The sequence below is a fragment of the Cardiocondyla obscurior genome, linkage group LG18, assembly GCF_019399895.1.
Source record: "Cardiocondyla obscurior isolate alpha-2009 linkage group LG18, Cobs3.1, whole genome shotgun sequence".
In the NCBI taxonomy this organism is placed as follows: Eukaryota; Metazoa; Arthropoda; class Insecta; order Hymenoptera; family Formicidae; genus Cardiocondyla; species Cardiocondyla obscurior.
In genome coordinates this window covers 319136-345556 of record NC_091881.1, presented here as the reverse complement: position 1 = coordinate 345556, position 26421 = coordinate 319136, and the positions used below count along the sequence as shown (strand labels likewise).

Below are 26421 nucleotides of genomic sequence, written 5' to 3'. Positions count from 1 at the left end.
TAATTGCGTAACGAGCGCAAGAAATGTGTCCCTGTCTTTTCATTGTCACTTCCGTTTCTCGTTCTCTCGGCGCGGATCTTGCGGATCCCAGGGTTTCGAGTACGGGCACGAGGAGGTCTTGGCAAGCGCGTGGCTCGTTGAAACGTGACGAAACAATTTTCCGGCCTCCACTTCGTCGTCGCGATTCCTCGGGACATTTCGGGGATAATAATTCGCGACGCACTGTCCAGGGCAGCCGTGAATTTGCATAAGATCCTCTTGCGAAAGAGAAAGGGCGGAACGATATCGTTGAATGCGAGGGTGAGACGGAGGGAATGAATGGTGGTGAGCATGAGAGAGAAAAAGAGAAAAAAAGGGCAATGGCGGGCGGGCTGTTTGTAAAGCCTGCCGCGTCGCCGGTTCCCTGAGACCCTAACTTGTGACGTCGCGTCCGATATCTCACAGGCTAGATTCTCTGGTATTGGCGATGAGTGCTGCCTTTTGCCGATCAAAAGTCAGTCCTAGCAACAGAGATACAAACGTCATCGCGGTTTCAACAACTTGCCGCGTCATATTTAGCGTAATCTTTTTTTTTTTTTTTTTTTTTTCTTCTTTTTTGTTAATTTTTTTTCTTCCTTTATATCTTCACATTCACATTACTGTGTGGTTGAGGAAACGAAGATTTATTTAACTCTACTTTAGCGTATACCTCAAAAACTTATTTTACTTTTTCCAGTCCTAAATTTTTCTAAATTCCTTTGAATTCGTATATTTAATACACGGAAAAAATAGTTATATAAATTAGTGTCATTCTTCGTTAAATATTACAATTTCTTATATCTTGGCCATTAATACCAGACAAAAATATGTAGAGATGTGGTTTCGACGTCAATCTAAGAAATAATTAACGACAACTTAAATTTAATTTTACTCTCAACTCGAATACTGAAGACAAATGTGATGTTTGCGTAATAACAGAATTACTTTTTTAAATTACATATTGCGATTTTTTACAGGACGCATCATTTATTCGAAAATTTTAGTTTACAATAACGTCTTCACGTCTTTTATTAAAGCGCATTTCATAAAATATTTATACTCTTTTTCATGATCTTAAACTTTTGCATTTTAATATTTCTATTATAAAAAAATATATCAATATTAATTAAATACATTTAACAACTTTAAACTTTGTGTTGCAACTGTTTTTCTCATATACACTATTTGTCTTATATACAAGCTCCTTAGTTGATGAGGCGATATCTAGCATAGCTATATAACACGTTTTCTTAGTTCTTGATTATAGTCAAAATTAAATGAATATTTGTGATGTACAAGAACGTGAAGATATATATATATATACAATATTATCCATGATACATACGTAAATGTACTGATTATTGATGTAATGTTCGAATCGTTTTAATTATGTTTCCAATTGCGTCACATATGCTTGTACATGCTGCAAAATCTAATTAACTTTTCTAATTGATATCAAAAATTATATAAACGTCAGAAATATCCGAGCATATATACTTGATATATTTAAAATAAAAATAATTAAAAATAATGACAGCAAAACGTGCCGAGATGCAATACAATCTATTTTATTATTAGTAGTAACTGAAAATATGGTTTCATCAGAAATATCGTCTTCCTTCGTCAACGAGTTTACTCAACTCTGCCGCTGAATAACCCAGCAACTGCTTTAAGTCACAAACGAATTTGTAGACAAATCGTTTACCATGGACCTTAGAAATCATGTCGCCGTCATAATAATACCGAAGAGCTCTACTCAGTTTCTCGTAATTCATCGACGGCTTATTTTTGCGAGCTCCCCACAATTGCGCCACTGCCTCTGGCTGATTAAGTTTAAATTCTCCTTCTGTCCCTACCCACTGTATCTCGGCTCTATAGGCTTTGTCCGTCAATAGTTCTAACAGAAACTGCCATAGTTGGATTTGGCCACTATTAACGGTTCGACTAGAACTAGCTATAGTAATCGGATCAATATTGTCCAATGGTACATTAACTATGCGCGTCTGTTGGTTTGCCGTAGATTTCGACTTGATTATCTTTTGATTTCGTGCCTTAATGGACTTCTCTACAACACCTTCATTGGACATATCCGGTGCATCTTTTTGTACAACGGCTGCAAACAGTAACAATTGAATAAATTTCACAACAAATTAATTTTATCAAGCAAATATTTCTACTGGACGGTATAATACTAGATATATTTTTTATAAACGCACCGACAAATTTGCATTTTCTAAGAAGTTCAAAATGTGTCCAAAATACATCCCCTGGATCAAGAGGCACTTTTGCATGAAACTCCTCCATTGTAAGGTTGCATAATTGTGCTCCAGTTATATTCCAATCCGCCAAACGTAACGATACTATGTTGAATTGTCTAACGGCCCATTGTAACCAATGTTTCACGTGTGCTTCTGACCAGTCTCTCGGATCACTTGGTATTTTCAGTCGTTCCTTTCATTAAAAGTAAAAACCTTCATGTTAGAATATATTTTTTAAATCGCAAAGTGATCGAAATCAGGGCGTTATTCCCACTCGCAGTTAGCGCCATTCTTAATCAACGGCGGAAAGGTCGAGTTGCATATTACCTTTATTTTATATTTTACATTAGCGTTTTAATTACCTGCTCCTTTTTATATTGTGCATCTATCATCCATTTTATAACATTTCGTTTATTTTCCTGTGCCGTAGATACTGGTGCTGCATAATAATAAAATCGTTTATTACAGGTCATAAAATTAATAAAAATGAATATATATAAATACATACAATTATCCACTTCAATATACTCATCTGCTGGTTTAAGAACATCCACTATATTAATACGTTTTTGCACTGGCTTTATTTGTACATTAATTTGAACCAATCCTTCTCCTTGAACACATTGATCAACCAAATTTTTATGACTTTCCAGCTGTAACAAACATATAAAAATTAAGGTAAAAAAATCAAGTCCACTAACAAATGTCAAATAAATTTAAAGAAATTTTTTTTTATTATTATCGAAAAAAAAAAATTAATTTAATACAAATTTTATAAAATCTTGGCGCTTACCATCTGTGCATTTTGTAACCAAAATGAATAATTCTTTAAATCTATGCTGAGTCTATCTTCCAGCAGATTTTTCAATGTGGACAAGGGTTCTCTAATATCCATGTGCTGCAGCAGCACGCCGTCGTTAGAATAGTCGCCGTTTAGGGAATTCTCCAGTGCAAAGCTGGGCTCAACTTCCAGGTCCGAGCTGTCCTGTTGCAGCTGTGCCATAATATCATCTTCAGGTGAAAACATCGTTTCTGGCTCCATTTTTATTTGCTGTATCATAGCGTACTCGGAATCGTCGTCGGTGTCAAAGCTAAAGAAGAAGCGGAGCAAATTGTATTGCCACGGAAAAGCTGATACGGATTTCCGCATATTAAATTATACCTAATAAACCGAAAATTATTAGCTCTCTCGTTAACCTTTTCTCAGAACTTTTCCGACGATTTTCCAGATCCATGTTAACTGGAACACGCGGCCGATTTCCAATCCGAGCCAGTGTTCCTAATCACGTTTTAACCAACCAATTGTCCGCGTCAGCAACAACAGCAACCACTTCGAATTATTAGACGCTCCGCTTCGCTCTTGCACTCTTACGTTTGCAGACGGAACAGGATCACGGGGCAAAAAGTGAAGAGACGCCATTCGTTCTCCTAGGCCCACTCGCATGTGGCGGCTCGTAACGAGTTTCGTTGGTAATAAAATTCGTCTGTTCTTCACAACTGACTTGACCGCGGCCAGTTACGCCACTTCGGCTAGTTTACACGGTTTACACTGCGGGTAACAGACCGAGCACAAGCGATGTATAGCGCGCGTGAGTGTGTATAGGTGCACGTGAGTGTGAGGGTGAGGCTGCGCAAGAGAAGAGATATGTAATCAACGAGGCTCGCACTTGCGATCGTTTGCGATGGTGCGTGTGTAACCGGCTCCCACGGATCTTGCGTTTTCTCGCTGATTAAAAGTGCCGAATCGCTCAAGCTGCTCTACTCGCCCGTGACTCGACGAGGACCACATCGACTAAGCAAGCGGACTGATATCTCGAAGGTATTCGCGGTGCAACGTGGCGCAGGACGATCACGTTATAATTTCGGTTTCATAATACGGAGCAACAAAGTGGAATCTTAACAATTCTTTACGGTTAATATCTTTGGGAAGCATTGCTTTAACGTTTCGCTCTTGATTACAAATCACTCGTATGCTCAGTGCTTCATTGCTTTACTTTCCCTTTGGTTGTTTTACTTTTAATGAATAAATGTGGATTGAAAGCACTTTTAACATGTACCAATACGATCTAAATATCAAATTTATAGTTTTCTTTTTTTTGTGTTATTCTCTCGTTGTAATAAATGAACAATAATTTGTTTTGTAGAAAATGGATTCTTTCGGAGGAGAGTCGGGAAAAGGTGAGAAAAAGGTAAAATTTGTGGGTGTGGGACGTGGACATCGTACTTGGGCATCTGAGGAAAACACAAAACTTAGGCGACCACACGGTGCATCAACTAGTAGTCAATCTAATACACGTTAGCATTATTTTTATTATAATAAAATTAAAAGCTTGTAGATTATTAGGTTTAAAATAAAATTATTTCTGTGCAGAAGTTGGACAAAAAACTTGTACGCAGAACAACCTTTCGCCGACTGCAAGTCAAGAAGAAAAAAAATCTGTGCTATCACCACAAGCAGCAGAATTTATTCCAAAATCCTTACAATCTCATACATCACAGTCTTTAGCACAATCTTCTGCAGCAAAGACTAATGCATCTTTAACTTCTGCTTCTGTAAGTAATTTATTTTATTTCATTTTTTTGTTTTTAATGCATTAATTTATGTTTTATCACTTTAATTTTGAATTTACCAATAGCCTTCAGCTTATCCATTTCACATGGCCAAAACTTTGGACGACAGAATTAGAATAGCTCGTGGAGCACCGTGTGCATCTCCATTAATTGGGGATGATTCATCACCATTATCGCATACATCAGATATATCTAGGTTTAGTGAAAAAGATGCTGTTAAAAAGGTACTTGATGATGACTTCACAAAAGCGAAAGTAATAGCGTCGAACATAGGAAACAGCAATTATTTCGAATACGATCAATATGATGTAAGTAGTAATAAAGAAAAAGTTTAATTTTACTTTATTATAGGAAAGTAACGTTAGATAGCATTTACATATATAAATCATATTTAAATTAGAAAGAGGCAAAACAAAGCGAAAAAGAAGAAGCTTACAACATTGAAGTGCATGAAGATGTTAACAACATTATCGACATTTTAATTGTCAATCCTGCCAAGTTTGATTGCTTAGTTCCACCATTTATAGAGAAGCTTAAATCGAGTGGAAACTTGGGCTGTCTGCAATTAGTTGTGACAACCATAATCGAATGGGTATAAAAATTTCTTTCACCTGCTATTTTGTCACATCAAAATATGCTAAATCAATTTTATTTGCAAGCAGGGCATTATGTTATTTTTTATGGTATGTGTGGTTACTGACTTTTTATTATTTTCAGTCTATAAACGAAAGTAATTTTCGATACAATGGAGCCCGATTTTGTAAATATTTCGATACTAGCTTCGAAAATTGCAAAAAGTTATTTGAAGATTTGTTATGCTTCCAGTAAGTCCATATAATAAAATACATACGACGTAATAAGACATGTACGATTTATATATATTAATGATATTATTTTAGGTGTAAATGGGAGACTGGATTACTCGAGTCCGAATGGTTTAATCAACCCGAAGAACGAAACGAACGGAAGTGCAATGGACTGATATTGTTTCTAGCAGAGTTGGTTGCGCAGATGGATGAGTCATATACTTTTTGCTTAGGAGAACTCTTAGTCCGATTCATTACTACGGTACTGCAAAAACCAGCTCCAAGTTCTGTTAAATATATATGCCAAGCACTCAAAGTAAGTTGTACACAGTAATAATAATAAATTAATAATTTCGATTTATATTCTAATATTTGGTGTGGCGCACAGTTGGCGGGTCATGTGTTGGAGAAAGATAAGAATATAAGCAAAGACATGGAAAATATGATGAGAGCGTTAACGGAACTTGTAAATAACGAGCAGGACAATACTCATGTAGGAAATATGGTGAATAAAGTTCACGAGTTGCGAAATGATTGGAGAAAAAATACATCTAATTGTGATTCGTCCGAGTCAAACGATGCATTATTAAACAAGCGACAACCCGATCACTTGGGCGCATCAAACTACAACTCATTCGAAATAAACACTGTATCATCAAAAATAGAACAGCCGGTATCGCAGAAAATACCATTTAATGAACCAGTCATGTATGGTCCTGACGGCGAGATTCTATCTGCGGAAGAAAGTGCGTTTTTAGAAGCGCAGACACAATCGCACTTTGACGAAGGGTAAGTTATAACTTTATACCTGCATTTTCAATAAAAATAGCTAATATAATAAAATAATCTCAACAAAAATGATTGTTTGAGATTAATATTCTATTAAACAAATTAAAATGTACTAATATTATTACGTAATGGTACAGGACATCTGAAGATGAACCTGACGAACACTATGATGATGATCTTGCGACCGCTTTCGAACAGTTCTTAAAAGAGTCACAGGACAAGTGTCAATAAAATGCGAAACGAAGTGAACATAATCACGCACGGTTATACTCTGGCTCAAGTATCTCGCTGTAAATGCAAATCTCTTATTTAGAAATATGCTTTTCAAAGAATGGATTTAATCACATGACATTAAGTATCATATCTGTACTACGAAAGGTAGGAGAAAGCCATTACATACCACGTATCAAATTATATAAAAGAAGTATACCAACCAGAAGCAATTTTAAATTCATAAAGATTCGCCATGTACATAAGTAGCAACATTGATATCTATTTAACATACAGTGTGGTTCACTTTGAAATAGAATACTTGAACCAATTAATTTTATTAGATACCAAAGAATTATTTTATTTTAAAATTATATTCTTTTATCATATTTTTTCAAGCACGTATCTCTTTCTTTCTCGTTTATTAGTTTACATTCTAAAAATTATAGAGTTATTTTCATGTTTAATTTTTATTAGAAATTATAATTTAAAAATACATTGCATTTTACGCATCTGCATTTTTAAATTCAAAAGAATAATCAAGCTTTCTATTTCCGATGAACAATTCTGTTCATAGATACATGTCCCATATAGAAAATGTGTGTATTTTAAATTTATTTAAAGTTATATATGTATTTGTACGACATTTCCTAAATATATGAGTTTTTTTTTTTTTAATACGTATTACTTTCATATTTGGAAATTTTGCATAGTGCAAATTTATCCATTCCAACGTCTTTACTACAGCAGAACACTTCCTTATAAGTCGACTGTCCGTTTTATAAATAGAATTTTTTTATTTACAATTCACAGAAATATTTTACAGATAGATTTTTGGAATAAATTCACATTATCGGATCAACTTGTTTTACACAACTCGATGAATACTAGACAAATAGATGGATAAATATGCAAGTAATTAACTTTTGCATTTCGCGATTGCGACATCGTTACGTTCTCTGGAACAATAAAAACGGGATCGTGCGATCACTAAGCCAACGTTATATTGGCGCACATTACCATATTTTATTCACTTTACATTTGCATATATGACGTAACATTTTTACTTTTTTTTTTTTATTTCTCCACATTTTTGTTTTAGATTAACATATTCCTAGAAGCGTGACGGAAGAAGCTGCGCGCGATAGGAAAACGGTGATCTGCAGTTGAACGTGTAAAGCTCGATACCGGATTTACTCCGATTGCTGCTGCGCCGTAGCGGGATCGAGGCTGTGTGTCCGCGAAGATCCATTTTTGGCGCGAAAGGGTTCCGCCGTCGCGGAACTCTCCGCATACGAAGCTGCAGCGTGATTACTCATACCTGTTTTGACCGACGTATTGTACTGCACGCGAATATGGAATATCATTATAGTCCACCGGTGCAATTCTAATCGGGATGAACGTATAATTACGTGCGTGCTCCGATCGCGCGCTCAGCCATGGGAAACCCGTCGCGCACACGTAATGCCGCGTCAATTAGGATTAAAAAAAAAATAAAAAAAAAAAAGAAGCGAAAAAACCGGAATTAAACGCATTATAAATACGTAGGCGAAATTTATCGAATACCTTGAGGAATAATCAGGGCCATGTGTGGGCGAAGTTCGAAGGGGGGATTGAAGGTCGCGGATGGTGGGGTCTGGGATCGTCCTCGCGTCGTCTACGCGATCGCGGGTAATCGGTTAGTCTTCCTCGTGTCGATCGAGCACTAAGTTGCGAGCAGACCATTGTTCGGATAAATTTTTAATCCAACTATTCGGGTAAAAACTTCATGCATTATTCACCGCATTGCATTATCCTTTACTCGCGCTGTCTGCGTCATTTGCCGCGCTAATTATCCGTTACTTATCATTTTTATTAGCGTGATACAAATGTCGATGTTCGCACTTGAGAATCAAAGTAAAATTATTTGCCAGTCGCGAGCCGTCTTTGATTGAAATTACTAATTCAAAGTCATCCCTCATTTTGTCTATACTTGTAAGAGAAAAGGAGTTTCATTTATCAACTAAAATCAAAGGAAATATTAAGTCTCTTAATTTGAAAAAATCGACACGCAGAATTAGATTTACGCCATCGGAGAAGAACCGTGAGAAGGAGCGTTCTTCTTCTACCTCCGTCATCAGAACATCATCGTTTTTTTACCATAGATATCGGAAAAGTGACAAAATGCAGTGCTCGCAAGCCGCAGCCTTGCTTCTGCTTCTGTTCACCGCGGTGGTGAAGGGCAGTCATTATGTTGATTACGTTCAGTCGCGAGTACTGACGTCCAGTAAGTTCCGCCTCGTTATTACGCAAACCGAAGTAAGTACGCTGAATCATTTGACCCTTATCTTCCGCAGGTTGCGACAGCTACACGTGCGGCGCCAACGCAAGATGTACGATGAGCGAGGGACGACCGGTATGCTCGTGCCTGAATCTACACATGGGAGACCCGCTCGCGCGGTGCGTGCGAGTTGAATGCTTAAGTAAGTAAAACGATTATATAATTCCTACAAGAGCAAATGCTGGAATTAATACTGTGTTAATTAAGTCGGAATTATATTTACGACTCTTGTTTATATATCGCACATAAATCAGCGCGCTACTTAGCATTTTTATCACGTTTCAGTCAACAACGATTGCCCGTACAATAAAGTATGCACGAACAACAGGTGCGTCGATCCCTGCGTCGGTCTATGTGGGCTAAACGCAAACTGCTTGACTAGAAATCACATAGGCACCTGCGAGTGTGTCCCGGGGTACGTCGGGGATCCGTTCTCGGGTTGCCAAGTTGCTGACCCACGTATGTACAACTTCGTCTAATCTCAGTATTCTCTTTATCTCCTGTTAAATATAAAAATATAGATAGATAATTCCTAAAGCTATCTTCCTCTTCTATCGAAAATGTAATTGTCAAAAATATTCAATGCGATACAGAAGCTGCTTGTAAGCCGAGCCCGTGCGGGCAAAACACTCAGTGCGAGGTAGTCAACGAGGTACCAGTCTGTACGTGTCTGCCGGGTTACAGAGGCTCACCCTTGGCTGGGTGTCGACACGAGTGTGAGAGCGATAGCGAATGTCCTCATCATCTCGCGTGCTCGTCGTCTTACAGGTGCGAGAGTCCGTGTAAATGCGGCGAGAGCGCAGAGTGCGAAGTTATCAATCATCAAGCGAAGTGTACCTGCCCGAAAGTAAGACGCCTCCGCTTTATGCATCGAGAATTAATTAATTGGTTTTTTTTTCCTTCTTCTTTATATTGAAGGATATTAGTCTGACTAAGCGCGATGATGAAACGAATCAAAACAATTTGGAATCTATCTATTTCTTGTTCTAGACATGGACAGGAAATCCATATATTGCATGTCGACCGGAGTGTACCGCCCACTCCGACTGTCCGTCACACAAGCCTGCCTGCCTCTACCAGAAATGTGTGAATCCTTGCGACGGCGTGTGTGGCGTGAACGCCGACTGTCACCTACGCGGTATTACTCCCGTTTGCAGTTGCCCGAAACATATGACTGGCAATCCTTTCGTCAGCTGCAGATTGTTCGAACCACGTAAGTAATTAATATAAATTAATTAGTCGGAGGTGTATTCTTCTTGTTTAGTCAATTAATTCCCGGTATATTTAAGAAAAAGGAAACGCAATAATTTCAAAATTGTTTCTTATATTTTCAGGTGATCTCTGTGAACCGAATCCCTGCGGTATTAACGCGATTTGTACGCCAGGTCACGACGATACTGGAAAAGAAAGACCGGTGTGCACATGTCCTACCGGATATATCGGTAACGCTTTGACGAGTTGTCAACGTGGAGAGTGCTTCACCGACAGTGAATGCCCAGACAGTCGGGCGTGTATCGATTTCACGTGTAGGAACCCGTGCACCGGCCGCGAGTGTGGCCCGAGTGCCGTGTGCACGCCCCGACGTCATATCGCAGTCTGCACGTGCCCGCAGGGGACCAGAGGCGATGCCCTATACACCTGTAACCCGGTCGAGAGCAAATCGGTGTACAATTACGGCCGCGCCTATCGTTATCGCTACTACTAGTCACACAAAACGGAACCAATCCCACATTTAAAAGACTCAACGTTTTAATACCGTAATTTCTATTCCAATTTATATTCGGGCACACGCACGAAGAAACAAACCGGGGAATAAAAAGAAATTAACCACCTATATTCCTTACGCAGGTCGTGTAACAGAGTAATATATATATATATTTTTTTTTTTTTTGTAACGCTACGCTGATAATATATCTTCCAAATCGTGTTCACCGAGTAGATCTCACGCAAAGTGTTCTGTGTGTTTTATAAACTGCGGGCTGGTCGCAAGTCTAGTTTCGATCCTTAATAAAAACAGAAATGTAACGATTTACATTGCAGTACATTGATTTCTAAACGACGAATTTTTTCCTGCCTATTTCAGTTCCATTTCATTACATTCTTGTGTTATAAATAAGTATAAAAGAATTTAAATTGCATTATGATTAAATAATATTTATTGAATAATTTAACATTATTTATATTTAGGAAGTGCAAATTCATAGATATAAAACTAGTTGAGAAATTTACGAAAAATTACTTGTTTACGCTATTAAAAAATAAATGATTACAATTATCTCTTATGTATTACATATAATTATACAATATATCGTGACTGTTAAGAAAAAATCACGCTATCTATTAATTATCATAATTATTGGCAGCACCGTTATGCGAAGTTTATTAATGTTGAAACAGACTGTGTCCACTTCAGTGTTCAAGTATTTAAAGGGGTTTGTCTGAAATCGCTTATTTACATATACATACATGATTATTTTTAATTATATTATACAAAAAGAAAATTATTAATCGTAACTCAATTACAAAGATTAAAATATGTATCTTTGAATGGATATGAAGTTAATGATAAATCTGTAGTATAAAAAAATAAAACGATGAAAATAATATATAAATAAAATGATTCTAATAAATAAGTACAACAAAAATTTATAGCAATAAACTAATATTCGAATACGTAATTAATTATGTGCAGCTCTTTTGCCATTCATATAACCGATCCATCTTTCCGCGGTCGTAATAAAAATAGGATCGTTATCAATAGAATTAAGAAGAAGAAGTTGATTAATATGAGTAGAATGATAGTCCCATCTAGCTAAGTTAGGTGCTGTTTTTAACATGAAATGACGTAAATCATAAGTCGTACCTGAACCAGTATCGTATAACATTAACATATTCTTTAAAGATATCATACCCTGATTGAAAAGTCTAGTCGCTTCTTCCGCGTCTTTACCTATCGCTATGCTTTTTAAATCATAGAGACCGATAAGCGAATAAATAAAACCATTTAGAACAAAAGAAGAGGGAGTAGTAGGATATTCCTCATACCAAATATATTTTCCTAGAAATAATGCAGCCACTCCTCCTTTAGCGGATGTCAGTCTGAAAGGTCGCAAGCCTCTGATAGCGGCTTGTAAGTACTTCGCCTCTCCTGAATGATAATACGCCCGTGCTAAAACCGATATCGCGTGGCCCTGGCCCATGCTAGAATACCTGTAATCATATATTTTTCTCTTGTAAATGTAGTTCTACAACTAAATTTCCTCGTTAAATGTATGTATTATACCATCCAGGCTCAAGTATAGCCATTCCAGGTGCTACTTTTCTCCTGACAGGATTCGGCCAACCACCAGAGGTGATATTTTGATTGGCGACAAACCACCTTGCTGTATCGTAAAATTGCTCCATATGCTCGTTAGTTGATAGCGTCATATTGTCAATCATACCGGAACCGTACAAGGTAATTTTAACTACCTGAAATAAGCATAATTTATTATATATTTATTTAAAAATAATTAACGAAAAAAAAATTCCAGCAAAATACTTGTATAAAATTATCGTTTGAACGACGTTCACCTTTAATTTGGATCGGGGTAATTTTTTCTTACTTTTGTCATTCAAATAAAGACCTTTTTGTAAATCAACTACGAGATCTCTAGTAAGACGTTTCCATTGATGATTAGTTTGTCCGATTCCATAGTGCACATGATTGTTATAATTATACAATACTAAATTGTTGGTAACATAGTGAAGGTAGTACATCTCTTTCTTTTCCCTTGATTGCAATACAACCGTGACACTTCCATTGTCTTTAATATTAAAATCCCACTTCAATACAAAGTCTAATACATGATCCAAGTTTAAAGAAATCCCAGACGTGCTCGTTTCCGGCGTAGCAAATTTTAGGACGTAACTATTAACTTGCTTGTCATACACTCTGTTCATAACCGAGCCCTGAGGAACGTTCCAGTTCTGCTTAACTTTATCGGTATCATCGATGATCTTTCTGTGTGGCTCAGGCTCGGTTAAATTTTTACTATAGTGTGATAATCCAAATTGAGCAATTTGTGTGGGATAATAATATCCCTGACTCTCCCATTGCGTTGATATCGGCACACCGTCGGTACCACTGATACATTTAACTCTATCCCTGACTTCGACATTGTAATTCTCGAAAGTCATAAATACACCTCGGGGATCATACTTTCCCTTGGGACTTACAATCTTCGAGTAACTGTGCAACCATTCGAATCTTTCCAGGCCATCGTAAGTAGCTAATTTGCCATAAATCTGAAATATCGTATGAACGATTTATTATAATACTGATTACCATACTGTACTATACTGTACAATCAAATACCAGCATCAGTGCAACTAACCTCGAAATATTTATGGATAAATGAAAATGGTATGTACACTTCGTCGCCTTCTTTGCGACATCCTACAGAATAATCGCCATTTATATGACAATCTATCTCTTGATATCCCGATTCTGTATTTGAACGATCCTGCATTGAAACACAATATGTTACTTTAAGCTAATACATATAAACATGTTAACATTTTTTTAATAAGTTTTACTTTATGCTTTGCCGTGTGGAACAATAGGCTTCCGCAATTATTCCACGATGCCAATAAAAAACTCACTGTTGCGACAACCAGTACAAGTAGAGTTGTTTTAAAATTTAGTCGCATCATCACACCAAAACCTGTCGACACACACAGCACTTTAGTTTTTTGTGGACCGTTATATAAGTATTTTAATTAAGTCATTAATCATACAGATTGTTAAATAAACTTACGCGACACAGATGTCACGAACAGCTCGGCATCTTATGATTTCATTTTCAAAAAGCTATTCAAAATTGCGGCATCCATCCTTTCCGGTGTCTGTTTCTCCGGACGCATTGATATATTAATTAACTATCATTTATCAAAAATGAGATTTTAAATGAGACACAATGAACATCCTTTCGAGTGTTTAACTAATTCCTTTCAGATGCCAAATCGCCGTTAATTCGTCGAGTATTTAAGTGGCTAAGCCATTCTTCTGCAAATGCACCTTTTGAGGACGACTGTGTGTAACGCATGGGAACATTTTCTCGTGACTGTCATCGCCGCATAGAAACCAATTTGCTGCAAAATTATACAATCAGTTACCTATACTTTCTGCCGTAATGGTAGATGACTAGGCTTCAACTAACTAAACCAGCAACTAATTCAACCTGATTCAACCCAGAGACAAATCAATTTAACCGTTTAACTCAAATCACCTGGTTTTATTTTACATGTTAATAAATAAGTTACACAGGTATCGAACTAATTGAGAAATCAAGTCGGAACTTGGTCGAACCCATCCTAGATCTTTTGGCGAAGCTTGGCGTAGATCGAATCGGTGCTTACCGGCGATCGGGTGACGGTGCTTCGCGCAGGTTCATCGACGGGTCTTCGTTCGCGATTCAGGTCATCAGGTGATTTACATTCGCGCCGCGACTCGGTCCAAGACAGCTCAGGATGTCCCGTCCGTCCGTACCGTCTTGTACCCTTGGAACACTCCGTGGCTCGCGGTTACAACATATGACCGCCAACTCCGATGTCTCCGAGGCCTCCGAGGGCTCCGAGTCGAAGACCGAGGAGCGGAGGCAGCCGTACTTTTGAGACGTGGTGCGCGTGCGTTCTCTCAGGTGTTTCTCCGGTTTCTCGCCTATTTCGGCAGCAGAGAGCCCAACTCGGAATCGCGGCTTCCACGCGTACAGATACAGAGGCTCGTCCGTGTGAAGCCAGCGCTTCGGCTGCCGTCGGATAGAAGAAAAGGCCAGAGCTATACACTGTCTGTCCTATTCTTTCGCGGCGTCGCCAGCAGTTATCGCAGATCCGCGAAAGAATAGAACAGACAGTGTATAGCTCTGGCCTTTTCTTCTATCCGACGGCAGCCGAAGCGCTGGCTTCACACGGACGAGCCTCTGTATCTGTACGCGTGGAAGTCGCGATTCCGAATTGGGCTCTCTGTATCTCGGCTTTTAAAACGTTCCACACCGCGCGATCCGCACGTGGACGTGCATTGGCGTGTACGCGGTGCATGTTTTACGTGTTTGATAGCGGACGTCGTGAGCTCGTTGCGCGAAAAAAAAAAAGACGGGCCGTCATGAGCGACAGGGCGACTTTCGACGTTTTTGCGGGGGCCACGTCCGGCGTCGTCAAAGGTAGATGTTTAAAATCTGATCGAGTTGGATGCATTTGTAGGTTAAAATGATTGCCGAAAATAATAATTTACCTCGCGAAATCGCCGTCAATGATTGATAGACATTTTTAACAAACGGCTAAAACAGATTTTTCAATAGTTCGTGAAATGTAAATTGCAGGAATAAAAATCGGAGAGACGAAGAAGGAGACGAGAATAAAAAATTTGCAAGAGCTAGCGGGTATAAAGGAGGACGACCGGGTGACTAGGATCGCATGGGGTGACGACGACGAACGAGAGATTCTCGTCGCGTGTGGTAAAAAAGATAGAAGGTGTTTTCTCTTTGTTTTTTTTTTTTCTGATAAAGTTCTGATAATTCTAATTGCACTGATTAAGTTTAGTGACTGTTACAAAATATGTAACAGTCACTAAAATGTAAAATGTGATTTTAAATAATATATATTTTTTTTTCTACAGAATAAAGATCTACGACTCTGATAGTGGGATACGGACACAATCGTTTCTTTGCAACATTGGCGAAGGAAGTATCAACGGAGTATCAAAATATAACGAGTAAAATTATTTTGACATAAGACAATGGATTGTTTGCGTGCTAATTATCCACGCGAATATTGGCATTAACAATGGATCGTTCTCTTTCAGGTGTATTTTAACGTCGGTTGGATCTGGAATAGTAAGCCTGTGGTCATCAGCTGCCAAACAAGGAGTGGAACTGGTCAATGCTGGAGAAAACTTAAACAGAATGTGCCACTCGCACGTGAGAAAGAATGTGATAGCAACCGGGGGAAAGGAGAACAAAGTTAAAATGTACGATTTGGAAAAGCGAGAAATGATATTCCTTGAGAAAAATCTTCCGCACGACTGGTTGAACTTGAGAAGACCTATTTGGATATCGGATTTGAATTTCTTACCAGAAACCCAACAGATAATCGCAGTCGGTAGATATGGAAACGTAAGACCCTTTCTTTTTTTTTTTTTTCTTAATTTTGCACATGATTTACAAACGTGAAAATACAAGTATCGATACCTTTTTATTATAAAGATATACCTGTACGATCCCTCTTCCCAAAGACGTCCCGTATTGCATATGACGGTACAAAATGAAGCTTGGACCTGCTTAGCCATTCCGCCTAAAGAAAAGTAAGACCTACATGCACATTAAATTATTGTTAGATACTTTGAAGCCGTTAATAATATTATAAATGTAATGCATTTATATCACAGTACTATTTCATTTCGTAATGTCTTTATATTAGACATATTATAGTTGGGTCAACAACAGGGAAGCTGAACCTCATCGATCTGAGAAAGTCAGGCAAAGTGTTAAATACATATAAAGGATTTGTCGGTGGCGTAACCGGAGTGACTTGCAGCAAGACTAATCCGTACGTCGCAAGTGTCAGTCTCGACAGGCATTTGCGAATACACGACATCAACACAAAAGAAATGCTCAAATGCGTAAGTTCTGATTTTTAATTTCTCGAAATATTACTCCGTTTAAAGCAAGTGTATATATATATATTTTATTCTATATTACAGATTTATTTAACATCGAGATTATCGTGTCTAGTAATAAGGTCAGATATCTCGTTACTAAAAGAGGAAAAGTTTGAATAGGACATAGAGTCTTGAAATTTATTGTTTTATACGTTTTACTAAAATGTATATAAATGTATTTATATGAAAAATACGAAATATATTTTAGACAATTTTTTTAAGGATGCTCTCCAAAAGTTTTACTTTAATTTTTTATCTTTTACATAACTTCAATATTTTTTGCAATTTGTATATACGTAATAAGTAGCATTTTTGAGTATATTATTTTAGAAAATATTTAAAAAATGATAGAAATTTAGGCAATCGTTAAATGAAACATTTCTATCACAGTATACTTCTCTTTACTTAGTAAGCTGTATTCTCATTTTAAATATTGAAAACAGGACGATATCAGGGAATAGGGATAGTACGCTGTCGCTTATTATGACTACCGTAAGCATTTATATTATTTATTGTACAGTTCATTTATCATTAATACCGCATCTCGATAGAGCTTGTATTTTGGTTCTTGTATGCAACGCGCACAAAATTCACTCACTTATTTCCCCCATGGCTCATCTCTCTACTATTATATAGAATGAAGAGAAGCTAAATATATTTTTCGACAATCTCTACTGTGCTTTCAACAAGTAACAATGTTATGTCGAAGCCAAGTGCGCGGTACACGCTGCGGTATGTTACAGCGTAATCCTTAGTATCTTTAAGTAGAAGAGGATGAACGTGGCAACTCGCAATAATTGCAACGCATTTTGTACTAAGAAAAAAAAAAGGAAGAAATGAAACAACGCGCCTACAGCACATTTAAATGGTACTTCTCAACTGTACAAAGATTTTCGTTTGCACTACGCCTCTCATTAATTAATTAATACTAATGTTTAGCTTTGTCTTAAATCCCGACTGCGCTTTACATCTCAGTATTTTTCTATACGCGTATTCCAATGAACGTATCTCTAGGAATACATTCGCTACATTTACAGGCACTATTCCCTTGAAAATCGAGTTATTACCGTCACCTGTGTTTCTACACGAAAGGAAAGATTACGATCTGGGTCAAACGTTTCGAAATTATATTCCAAATGGAAGATAATTTATATAATTCTAAGCGAAACTTCTTTAGTTGATGCTCACTTTCAACAGCTTAATAATGTGGAGCCGGTTAAAAAAAAAAAAAAAAAAAATATCTCGCTTAATGAGTATCTTTACGGGAATGTTTCTCTCGGTTAATTGAAGAATTTTTGTATGTTTCCTGAAAGCTCGGCCGTATTATAATTTTCTTCAATGCAAATAATAATTGGGTTTATACAGAATACCCGGTTTTGCTTGCTCCATGTCTAGAAGACACATATTTGACAAAGTAAAATTACCATCATGCATACCGTTAATGGAGTTAAAATAATTAATCGCTTGGATTCTTTTTTCTCAATAACTAGTTATCTTAATTAAGATGGGTTGCAATATAATTACAAAATCTTACTTCGGTATTAATGGATGCTGTAATCCGCGTATCGTCAGCAATAATTATGTAATAGATTTGGTCGCATATCACATTAAAATTCGACTTTTATCTGATTTATCGAATAATTTTAATAGTCGAGTACTTATTTCAATTCTTTCAATTTTAATTTATGTTTTACGGATATAGATATATAAGAATTTTGCGTGTGAACTAAAAATTCAGTTCTTACACAATTTAATTTATATTTATTTCTAATATAAAAAAAAAAAAAAACTATAGTCATATCGTGATAGGAAATTATTTTAATGGATTACTTTAGTATGGGGAATATGACTTGTCTTATTATCTCGATTTTCAGAGAAGTCTATGAATATTGTGTTTTTTAGTATAAAAGCCAAAAAAAATTGTAGTTTTTTTTTTACAGAGCAATCGCTTTACTCTTCAACATTTGTGTGACTCTGACGATACAGTGAAAATAAAATATCACAAGAGGACAAAAGAGAAGCAATTTTTCAGGTGTTATAGATATAATCCGAAATAATTTGTATCTATGCTTTAACAAGGCATATTAACAATATACAGGCTAATATACTCGATGTCACTTCTACATAAAACTTAAAAGCACCAAGTCCATTCACGTATAAAGTGGTGTTAAAACGGATCTACTTATTATGCAAGAGCAATAATTAAGATTAGATATCTCTAAAACATTTTTCCGGTAAAAACTAACAAAAAGAACGGTTTTCGCAAATAAATATATAAGATGTCAAAGAGACGTTCACTTAAATCAATGACACATAATGCGTTCAAAAAAACCGTGAAAGGCCTCGTGCATGCGAAAACAGGCATTCATCTTTGTCGATCGCGGAATTTGATAACTATTTTCTTTTTAATTCTCACATACTCTAATTATACACAAGATCAAAACGAATATCTATTTTTTTCCAGTTCACAAAGAGTGGACAACACAATTTGCATAAAGAATAATATAAACGTGATTAAATTACGACTTTTTATCTTCAAGAATTTTGTCGTACCTCCAAAGTTTGTTTTTTTTTTCTTTTTCTTTTTTACAAAATTCATTCTTTTTCTTCCCCGGTGCTCGATTATAGAAGGGCTCGGAGAATTGCATTCTGAGCAAATAATGGCGCAGCTACCTACTGTCCTTGGCGAAAAGCTCGAATGTCTAATGTGTAGCATGTTCTGTGTAGCATTTGTACCATAAAAAATTAAGCTTAAGTGATATTATACACTATACAGAGCATCGTGTTTATATCATAACGTCGCGTTCAGCGAATTCCTCTGTTACGCTATCGCGCCACATTTAGTTTCTTTCAAACAGGCGTCTGTCTTTTTTTGTGGCGCGTAACTGCCGATCTATTTGCGTACTCGCGAAGAGCCGCAAGTGATAACAACAAAGGATGTACAAATATGCAGTCGTTATGTTATTCGTTCGTCGCTGCGATTAAGAGCGGCGTCAACTCAGTTCGAAGTCTACTCCGTGCGTGGCGGCACGTGAAAACGACGACGTCTCATTCCCCTCCCGAAACGCCTGAGACACAAATGTTTAACACGTCCCGCCACGCCGCCTCTTGAGTCTGATTCACTAGCGTCTGAGGTTCCGAAATGTCCGACGTTACTGGACTTGACGGTGGACTAGGTGTCGCCGGCGCTTCTTCGGGCTGATTGCGATCCGTCGCCTCCGCGCCGTCCTGCTCGGTCTCGCCGTCGGCGAGCGATGTTTCTGATTGCGCGGTGCTGGGAGCCTTCGACAGCAGAGAATCTTGTGCTCGCAACGATATAGAACTACCTTTATTGCTACTGCCATCCTCACCTAAAGGAGAGACATTTATATGGCAAAAACCGGTTTGTTGTAAAAAAAAAAAATATGTTTTAACTTCTTTGAAGTTAAAACATGCACGTTTTACCAAACAAAAATAAAAAGCATTTAATGTTACTGTAAGAATAACGTTAGGTATTTCGCAAAAACTTGTATAAAGTGCCAATAAAAAGACAGAAAATAAACTTTTTAATATGTGTTTGAAAGTTAATCATAAGTGAACCGAAAATAATTATTGATCAAGAAGTTAAAAAATGTTGTACTTACCACAAGGCCTAAGAACGAGGTAGAAGAGCAGGTCGGAGAGGGATATTATACCGATCACTTTATCATCATCGTCGATCACTACTAGCCTATGAACCTGAAAATATTCGAAAGAAAAATATATTAATTTAATTTCCGTAGATCAGAAGATTACTCAATTAAAAAACCACTTTTCTACCTCCGCTCTGACAATCCTTTCCATTATAGTAAACAATGTTTCATCTAATTTGCAGCTCTGAACGCCTTCAAACCATTCATTGCGGTGCTCGTTCGCTTCACGCAGCGAAACGTCTAAATTATTGTACGTCTTTTCCGCCGCTAAGTTCTAAAACAATATATTTAAATATTAATGTGACAATGCACCACACTCTCGCTGGGGACGATTTAAAAAATAATGCGCCCTTACAATGACATCGAACTTTGAATAGATGTTCACTAGCTTCCCTTCGGAGTCGACAATCGGCAATGCCGATACTCTCCTTTCCACGAATTTTTTCAACGCTAAAATTATACTAGTTTCCTCCGTAGCTGTTTCTATATTTTCAAAAGTGCCTATCCTCAACTCCCTCAGCGTTTTGTTGGTGAAAGACGGTTTCGGTAACTCGTGGATCTGTCAAATCGCAATTAGATTAAAATAAATACGTGCTATTTTTTTACAAAAGACAAACACGCATACTCACATATAGGAAAAGAAACCTAAGTATTCGCTTATGCGTCAAGATATAAAGGACGTTTCCGGTATCGGGATCTATCACAGGCAATCGGTGGATTCTGTTTTGTATTAAGGTCCTGATAGCCTCGTATAGCGATGCATCCGGCCCAATGCTTACAAGAGGGTGGACTTGATCCTTCAGGACTTCTGCAAATCGATAATTTCTCCAATGTAACTTTATCACTATTGTGACAACTTCTACTGATGCATATCCGATAGAACACTCGGACAAAACTAATGTAATTACTCTAATTTAATTATTCGCGAGATAACAATCTATTTTACTATATATATATAAAAAAAAAAAACTTACTCCTCCACGTATCTAGTTCGTGCTCTTCTAACTCGTCCATTGTCACCGATGGACTTGTGTAATACATCTGAAGTATCTTTATAAAGTCCGTTATGGTCAGCATGCCGACGAACTGCTGTCGAGAACTGTCCCACAATGGTGCGGCCCTCACCCCTGAAAATATCTCTTATTATTAATACCGTTCTTCGATTACTACATTTCACGTAATTACGGGTGAGAGAGAACTTACCATTATAGACGAGAGCGAAGAAGGCCTTTTTAACAAGTAGATGTGTGTCGAAGACGACCAGCTTCGCGCTGGTCGGTATTAGGTCGTAGCATTTGTGAAACTTGAAGAACTTGACGAAGATCTGCGACTCGTCCTCCTCTGAAAGTCCAAACAGTTCGCAGTAGAAAAGAGCTTTCTGATTTCGGCGAAGCATTTTTCTGTGAAACACTTGACAGCGCGGTTGTTAATTAAAAGTTGCACGACGATAATAAACTTCGCATTTAATTTGTGATATTACGGCTTTCTTCGAATACGCGCTATTATCATTAATAGCCCGAACTGTTCGTCACTAACAAATCGAGAGTTCCTCAGTAATTTCGAGATGCGAGCACGTTTAAAGATGCAGAATCGTCATCCGACGTATTTTGTAAAGTCTGGAAACACCTATAAATTTTTTTTCTTTTTAAATTTTCATAGCAAAATCACTTTTGCTAATAAGCATTTGGAGTAAATGCCAATTCTGTCGAAATTTCATTAATACGCATTTTCCTTTGAATCCAACGCGCATCTCAATGACCCAATTTGGAGATCGGACGGGTTAACGATATTACATAACACAGTAATGGAACTTAATTGAATGATCGATAAATTGTGATTAAGCGTCTCGGAAGCGCGAATACACATCCGAAGGGAAGTTATATCCGTACATTATCCGTTGCTAAACTTGTACTTTAAAAATACATTAGATAAAGAATCGCGATAGTAATTGTACGCAGATAAGAGCTGTATCGTTTCGTCAGAAGCGATGAGTAATATAATGAGGAAAATGATGGAAAATTACATCAGAAGAACAACGGAATTATACCAAAGTATCGCTCACTAGCCACGTCATATATAATATATAAAAAAAAAGAAGTTTTTCACTTCAAACAATTAAACCTTACGCAATTTAGACGTAAAATAACAGTGGTAAAAAAACCACGTTAATTTAAATTCATATTATTATCAGAAATTAATAATTCGGTATTACAGGTACCGAGAAAATTGAGAGAAGGGGGAGGGAAAACTATCAAATTGGGACGTAGTTCTTTTTTTACACGTCAAGGATGATGTCGAAACTGAACGAGGGACGGACAACGATTTCGCACTTGCACAACTCCGAAGAAACAAAACGTTCGGCGATTTTTTCGAGATTACGAACGCTGGCGTCTGTGATCCAGCCGTTGAATCGAGGATCACGCTACGACTGATAGAAGGCGAAGTAAAACGCGATAGAGTCACGAACATCTGGCGACTCGAGCGAGGCGAGTTGAAAGTACCATCGGTTTCCGCGCGTATGTGTGCGGATGCATCAATGTATTGCCGCACGTGTGTGCATCAGGAAGGAATGCACCAGCTATTCGAAAGCGGTCCCTCTCGTTCCCACAGCGCGAAGGTATCTCACGACACGCGCGAACAATGAGAGCCGACAAGATCGAGATGATCCGTCGGGAAATCAAACAGCTAATTTTTTTTTTTCTTTTCTTGCTACACGGTCCCCCGAGTTCATTCCGGCCGAGAGTATAGAATGCTCGTTGCAAGCTCGATCGAATATCCCCGACCTAGAACCGAGATACAATATTGACATTCGTATCCGCAATTGGTGATCTCGACGCGGCTGGCCGAGTTTTATTCGAAGCGCAACGCGAAAGCGATTGAAATGTCATAAACTGTTAAGTTTTACAAACACGGCATTCCGCACCAACGCTCTTGACGTTTCTCACTAACTGATCTCGCGTTCTACGTCGCGGTACCTTTGGAAAGAATCCAAGCGAGCTCGTCCTCGAGGGGTGGATTCTCCACTTCGAACTCCTTGATAAGGTCCTTCGAGTACACGGGATCGTCGTCTTGGCTCCACCAGGCGGCTGTGACCTGTCTTAAAGTGGCGCGAACGCTCTCCGAGTCCGAGTAGTAGTGCAAGGCCAGCATTATTCAGCATCGCTCTTGTTGATCTCGATGATCGATTTGCGTTTCTCTCCCGTGGAAATTAAATAAATCCTCGCGGCTACCGCGCTTTCCGTCCAGAGATCCGACGGCGCTTCCTGAACAAGGACTCTTTATTCCGGAAAAAAACCGCCGCTCAAGCTGTTCATGTTTCAACATCGGCCTCGCGATAATAATGCGCAACGTCAGATGAGAGTCCGAGCGTTCTTCCGACTCGATCAAGTCCCTCCTCCGAGTTCTCTTCACCGGTTGTCTCCCGTCACCAGAATTCCGCTTTCGTAATCGAACAACACGACTAATCTCTGGCTCCTCTGGCGCTCTCCGCGCACATTCGCCGAGAATCGACAGCCTCGTCGCTGGCGAGCACCACGACTGCCCAGTGAATCCATCGTCAACGGCTCAACATCGGCCGTCTCTGTTCCGTTCTCGCAGCTGGTCTCCGTTTCCTCCTCGTCGTCATCGTCAACCATCGTGCCAAGAATAACCATCGTCGGCGCGTCTTGCCAAACGAGCGAGGTGCGCCAAGTTTTTCGCATCGCTTCCTTGCGGCGGGACATTTGGTTTTTGTATTTTCAATAATCGAACAACGCATCTTAAACAGCGCCTCGACGGTCGTAGCGAAGATGTTACATTTCAGCCGCGTCGATCGCGATAAATCGTGGTCCCCAACTCGACGGGAGTTCTCTTATCAAGTCTAACGGCGCCGCGCCCTTTCGAATTACATTTCCCGCTGTTCCCGGCAAGGACCAGCACGCGCACTCGTAAATACGTCTAACTCTGATAAATCCGCTCGAAGTCGGAGTTTCCGACGAGGTGAGCTTACGCGAAATGAAAGAACGGGTCGACGTGCCCTGAGCACGTAATCCGTGATATCAAAAGAAGAGCGGCGATAATAATAAACCTTATCGAACCTAGCTCTGCCCCATGACCTAGACCTAGATATAAGAGCCGTGCGGCGTAGAACGCGAGCGCTGTGTACGTCCAAGTGAAGCTGTATCGCGAGGCCCTCCCTCTCGCTCTTTACGCCAGCTGCCCTCCCGGGAGCTCATCGATCGTCACTATACACTAGGACACATTGGAAGACCTAGAACCACGATTTCGAAGGGGAAAGCCGTGCGAGGGTCAGGAAACACGTGGAAGGTGCCACCTGCTACACACCGCAACCTGCACCGCCTCTTTCATCGGGCCGCGAGCATTTATCTGTTTTTCAAACGGCAATCCTTATCAGGCTTGTCAATAACGCATTATCCAAAAGACATAAACTTGACGAGTATCGTGCTTTACAATTAAATTGAAGAAGGGAAAGGGGAAAGAAAGGGGGGAGGGAAAAAGAACCCGGGACGATAAGGACTGCGCGATATATATACTCTGAAGACTCTCGATAACTTTTTTGCAGATGCGAAATTGACTTGAAATTCAATCGACTCTTTGATCGACGTTAAATTTATAACAACGTTGAACGTTTGATACTAAATTAATAGTCCGATAAAGGGAAATTTCTGCTCCCGACGCGCACACATGCTCGTAGATATATTTACGTAGCAGCTCCGTACGTAACATTCTTCTAACTTCGCAGAATAATATGAGCCGCAAATTAACGTTTTAATTCCTTGCGTATGCAAAACCTTATAGTTTATTATTTAACTTGTTTGCTCCGTTGATTGGAAGCGTTCAGATTTAATTATCCAAGTAGATTGTTACTCCGTTGAATATACGAGCTTACAAATTGCGAGTAAAAGCGGCATAAGCTCATTTCGAGGGACATTTGAGAGATCGATTATAAAAAAAAAAAAAATAGGCATCAAATAAAACTCACCAAGATCCGACAGTGAGACTTTTTCCAGGAAGGGATCCACCACCGGCAACTGCAAAATTAAAAATTAAAGTCAGCAAAATACATTCCGATGTTGACGACAATTTGTTTCATGGAGATAATAAAAAAAAAAAAAAAAAATAGCTGAAAAATCACAGTGATATTTCGAAGTTTGTCTTTCTCGATCTCGAAGTATGTACAAGAATCATCAAGTTACTGCTTCTTTTATTTCTTTTTTTTTCCACGATCGAGAATTTGCAGGGGATCAGAGTAGATTCTTAGAAAGAAAAAGATGAGGAAATACCAGGGTCCGTTTCAGTAATGATCTCGGGCTGAAGGTGTGCCGCCTTTTGATCTTCGTATACCAGCTCGTCAGAACTCCGGAGCTCGTGGCCTGTGCCATATCAGAGTTCTTCGCGATACTTCCGGTTGGCTCGCTCGTTTGACGTCGAAATAACATCTCGATTAGAAAGGAAAAAAAAAAGAAAAAAAAAAAGAAAAAGACTGATCGAAGTAAATCGACCCTCTCGTCTGTTGCGTGCCCTAAAAGGTTCCTGGGAAAGGGTGTGCGCAGCGTTTCAAGTCTATCGATCGCGCCTTGATCGCGTAACTTTCATCCTCGACCCCGGCCTCGACCTCGTCCTTGCCTCTTGTCTTGTCCTCGTCCTCCTCGACCGAGATCCGCGGCGTGAAAATCCGCCGACGAAGTCGGCCGCGACTCAGCGCAGCTCGCGGCCGCTGGAGCTTGCTAGACGACGATGTTTACGTCGGCGCGACGGGTGCGGGCGCGGGCACGGCGTTAACACGTCCTCGCTTAACACCTCCGCCGGTGTTACCCGCGAGCGCGCTGTCCGGGATATTTTCGACGGTGGCATAACTCTTTGACGCCGGCTGCGGGATGGTACCGGCGGCCACTAGTCGGGGCTAATTGCGCTGCAGCCTGCCAAGAATTCGCGACTCTGTCAATAGACCGCGGACTTCGACGGCAAAGCCTTCGCGGGCCATGTGACGTAACATCAATTTCAGATACCGCTCGTTCCCGCCGTAGTTAGTAAGACGCGAATGGAACTAATAATTTGACCGAGACGCAAGGAGAATCAATTT

The 26421-nt window shown here is 38.9% G+C and overlaps 6 protein-coding genes across 13 annotated transcripts in view; 3 read left to right on the top strand and 3 right to left on the bottom strand.

The window, feature by feature from the left end:
• Window positions 1-979: 979 nt before the first annotated feature.
• Window positions 980-3719, bottom strand: Ets97d (DNA-binding protein Ets97D). 3 transcript variants are annotated; one of them, XM_070669059.1, is made up of 6 exons: window positions 3474-3714; window positions 3070-3367; window positions 2785-2929; window positions 2639-2715; window positions 2235-2469; window positions 980-2131 (listed from the first exon to the last, which is right to left on the bottom strand). In XM_070669059.1, the coding sequence occupies exons 1-6, from the start codon at window positions 3509-3511 to the stop codon at window positions 1620-1622; spliced, it is 1305 nt and encodes a 434-aa protein (XP_070525160.1). In that variant the 5' UTR covers window positions 3512-3714; the 3' UTR covers window positions 980-1619. The 3 variants fall into 3 exon arrangements, with proteins under 3 accessions (XP_070525160.1, XP_070525159.1, XP_070525161.1); XM_070669058.1 differs by having other exon boundaries at window positions 2639-2929; window positions 3474-3719; XM_070669060.1 differs by having other exon boundaries at window positions 2639-2929; window positions 3439-3718.
• A 144-nt stretch (window positions 3720-3863) lies between these two features.
• Window positions 3864-7867, top strand: LOC139109750 (uncharacterized). 2 transcript variants are annotated; one of them, XM_070669057.1, is made up of 9 exons: window positions 3864-4188; window positions 4421-4571; window positions 4648-4829; window positions 4913-5155; window positions 5248-5439; window positions 5565-5671; window positions 5747-5969; window positions 6042-6442; window positions 6580-7867. In XM_070669057.1, exons 2-9 carry the CDS (start codon window positions 4424-4426, stop codon window positions 6671-6673), a joined length of 1590 nt encoding a protein of 529 aa, XP_070525158.1. In that variant the 5' UTR covers window positions 3864-4188; window positions 4421-4423; the 3' UTR covers window positions 6674-7867. The 2 variants fall into 2 exon arrangements, with proteins under 2 accessions (XP_070525158.1, XP_070525157.1); XM_070669056.1 differs by having other exon boundaries at window positions 3865-4095.
• A 469-nt stretch (window positions 7868-8336) lies between these two features.
• On the top strand, window positions 8337-11004 carry LOC139109752 (neurogenic locus notch homolog protein 2-like). Of its 2 annotated transcripts, none has more exons than XM_070669061.1 (7): window positions 8337-8409; window positions 8707-8918; window positions 8989-9114; window positions 9258-9431; window positions 9566-9819; window positions 9963-10185; window positions 10307-11004. In XM_070669061.1, exons 2-7 carry the CDS (start codon window positions 8816-8818, stop codon window positions 10675-10677), a joined length of 1251 nt encoding a protein of 416 aa, XP_070525162.1. In that variant the 5' UTR covers window positions 8337-8409; window positions 8707-8815; the 3' UTR covers window positions 10678-11004. The 2 variants fall into 2 exon arrangements, with proteins under 2 accessions (XP_070525162.1, XP_070525163.1); XM_070669062.1 differs by having other exon boundaries at window positions 8340-8409; window positions 8797-8918.
• Window positions 11005-11110: 106 nt separating this feature from the next.
• Window positions 11111-14636, bottom strand: Hsepi (D-glucuronyl C5-epimerase). 2 transcript variants are annotated; one of them, XM_070669055.1, is made up of 7 exons: window positions 14373-14636; window positions 13772-14105; window positions 13617-13678; window positions 13349-13477; window positions 12546-13259; window positions 12256-12443; window positions 11111-12182 (listed from the first exon to the last, which is right to left on the bottom strand). In XM_070669055.1, the coding sequence occupies exons 3-7, from the start codon at window positions 13665-13667 to the stop codon at window positions 11651-11653; spliced, it is 1614 nt and encodes a 537-aa protein (XP_070525156.1). In that variant the 5' UTR covers window positions 13668-13678; window positions 13772-14105; window positions 14373-14636; the 3' UTR covers window positions 11111-11650. The 2 variants fall into 2 exon arrangements, with proteins under 2 accessions (XP_070525156.1, XP_070525155.1); XM_070669054.1 differs by having other exon boundaries at window positions 13551-13678; window positions 14373-14635.
• A 345-nt stretch (window positions 14637-14981) lies between these two features.
• L(2)k09848 (lethal (2) k09848) lies at window positions 14982-16892 on the top strand. The gene is made up of 7 exons (XM_070669052.1): window positions 14982-15172; window positions 15332-15482; window positions 15628-15723; window positions 15814-16123; window positions 16214-16311; window positions 16428-16629; window positions 16711-16892. Exons 1-7 carry the CDS (start codon window positions 15049-15051, stop codon window positions 16786-16788), a joined length of 1059 nt encoding a protein of 352 aa, XP_070525153.1. The 5' UTR covers window positions 14982-15048; the 3' UTR covers window positions 16789-16892.
• A 1800-nt stretch (window positions 16893-18692) lies between these two features.
• Window positions 18693-26421, bottom strand: part of Snf4agamma (SNF4/AMP-activated protein kinase gamma subunit) — a 39187-nt gene continuing 31458 nt past the window's right edge. For all 3 annotated transcript variants that reach the window (XM_070669042.1, XM_070669041.1, XM_070669044.1), the window contains exons 9-16: window positions 25321-25369; window positions 21543-21680; window positions 21314-21466; window positions 20969-21147; window positions 20695-20898; window positions 20467-20613; window positions 20292-20385; window positions 18693-20018 (exon numbers count right to left, since the gene is read on the bottom strand). In XM_070669042.1, the coding sequence (XP_070525143.1) occupies window positions 19717-20018; window positions 20292-20385; window positions 20467-20613; window positions 20695-20898; window positions 20969-21147; window positions 21314-21466; window positions 21543-21680; window positions 25321-25369 (1266 nt within the window). In that variant the 3' untranslated portion in view covers window positions 18693-19716. The remainder of the gene's footprint in view (window positions 20019-20291; window positions 20386-20466; window positions 20614-20694; window positions 20899-20968; window positions 21148-21313; window positions 21467-21542; window positions 21681-25320; window positions 25370-26421) is intronic.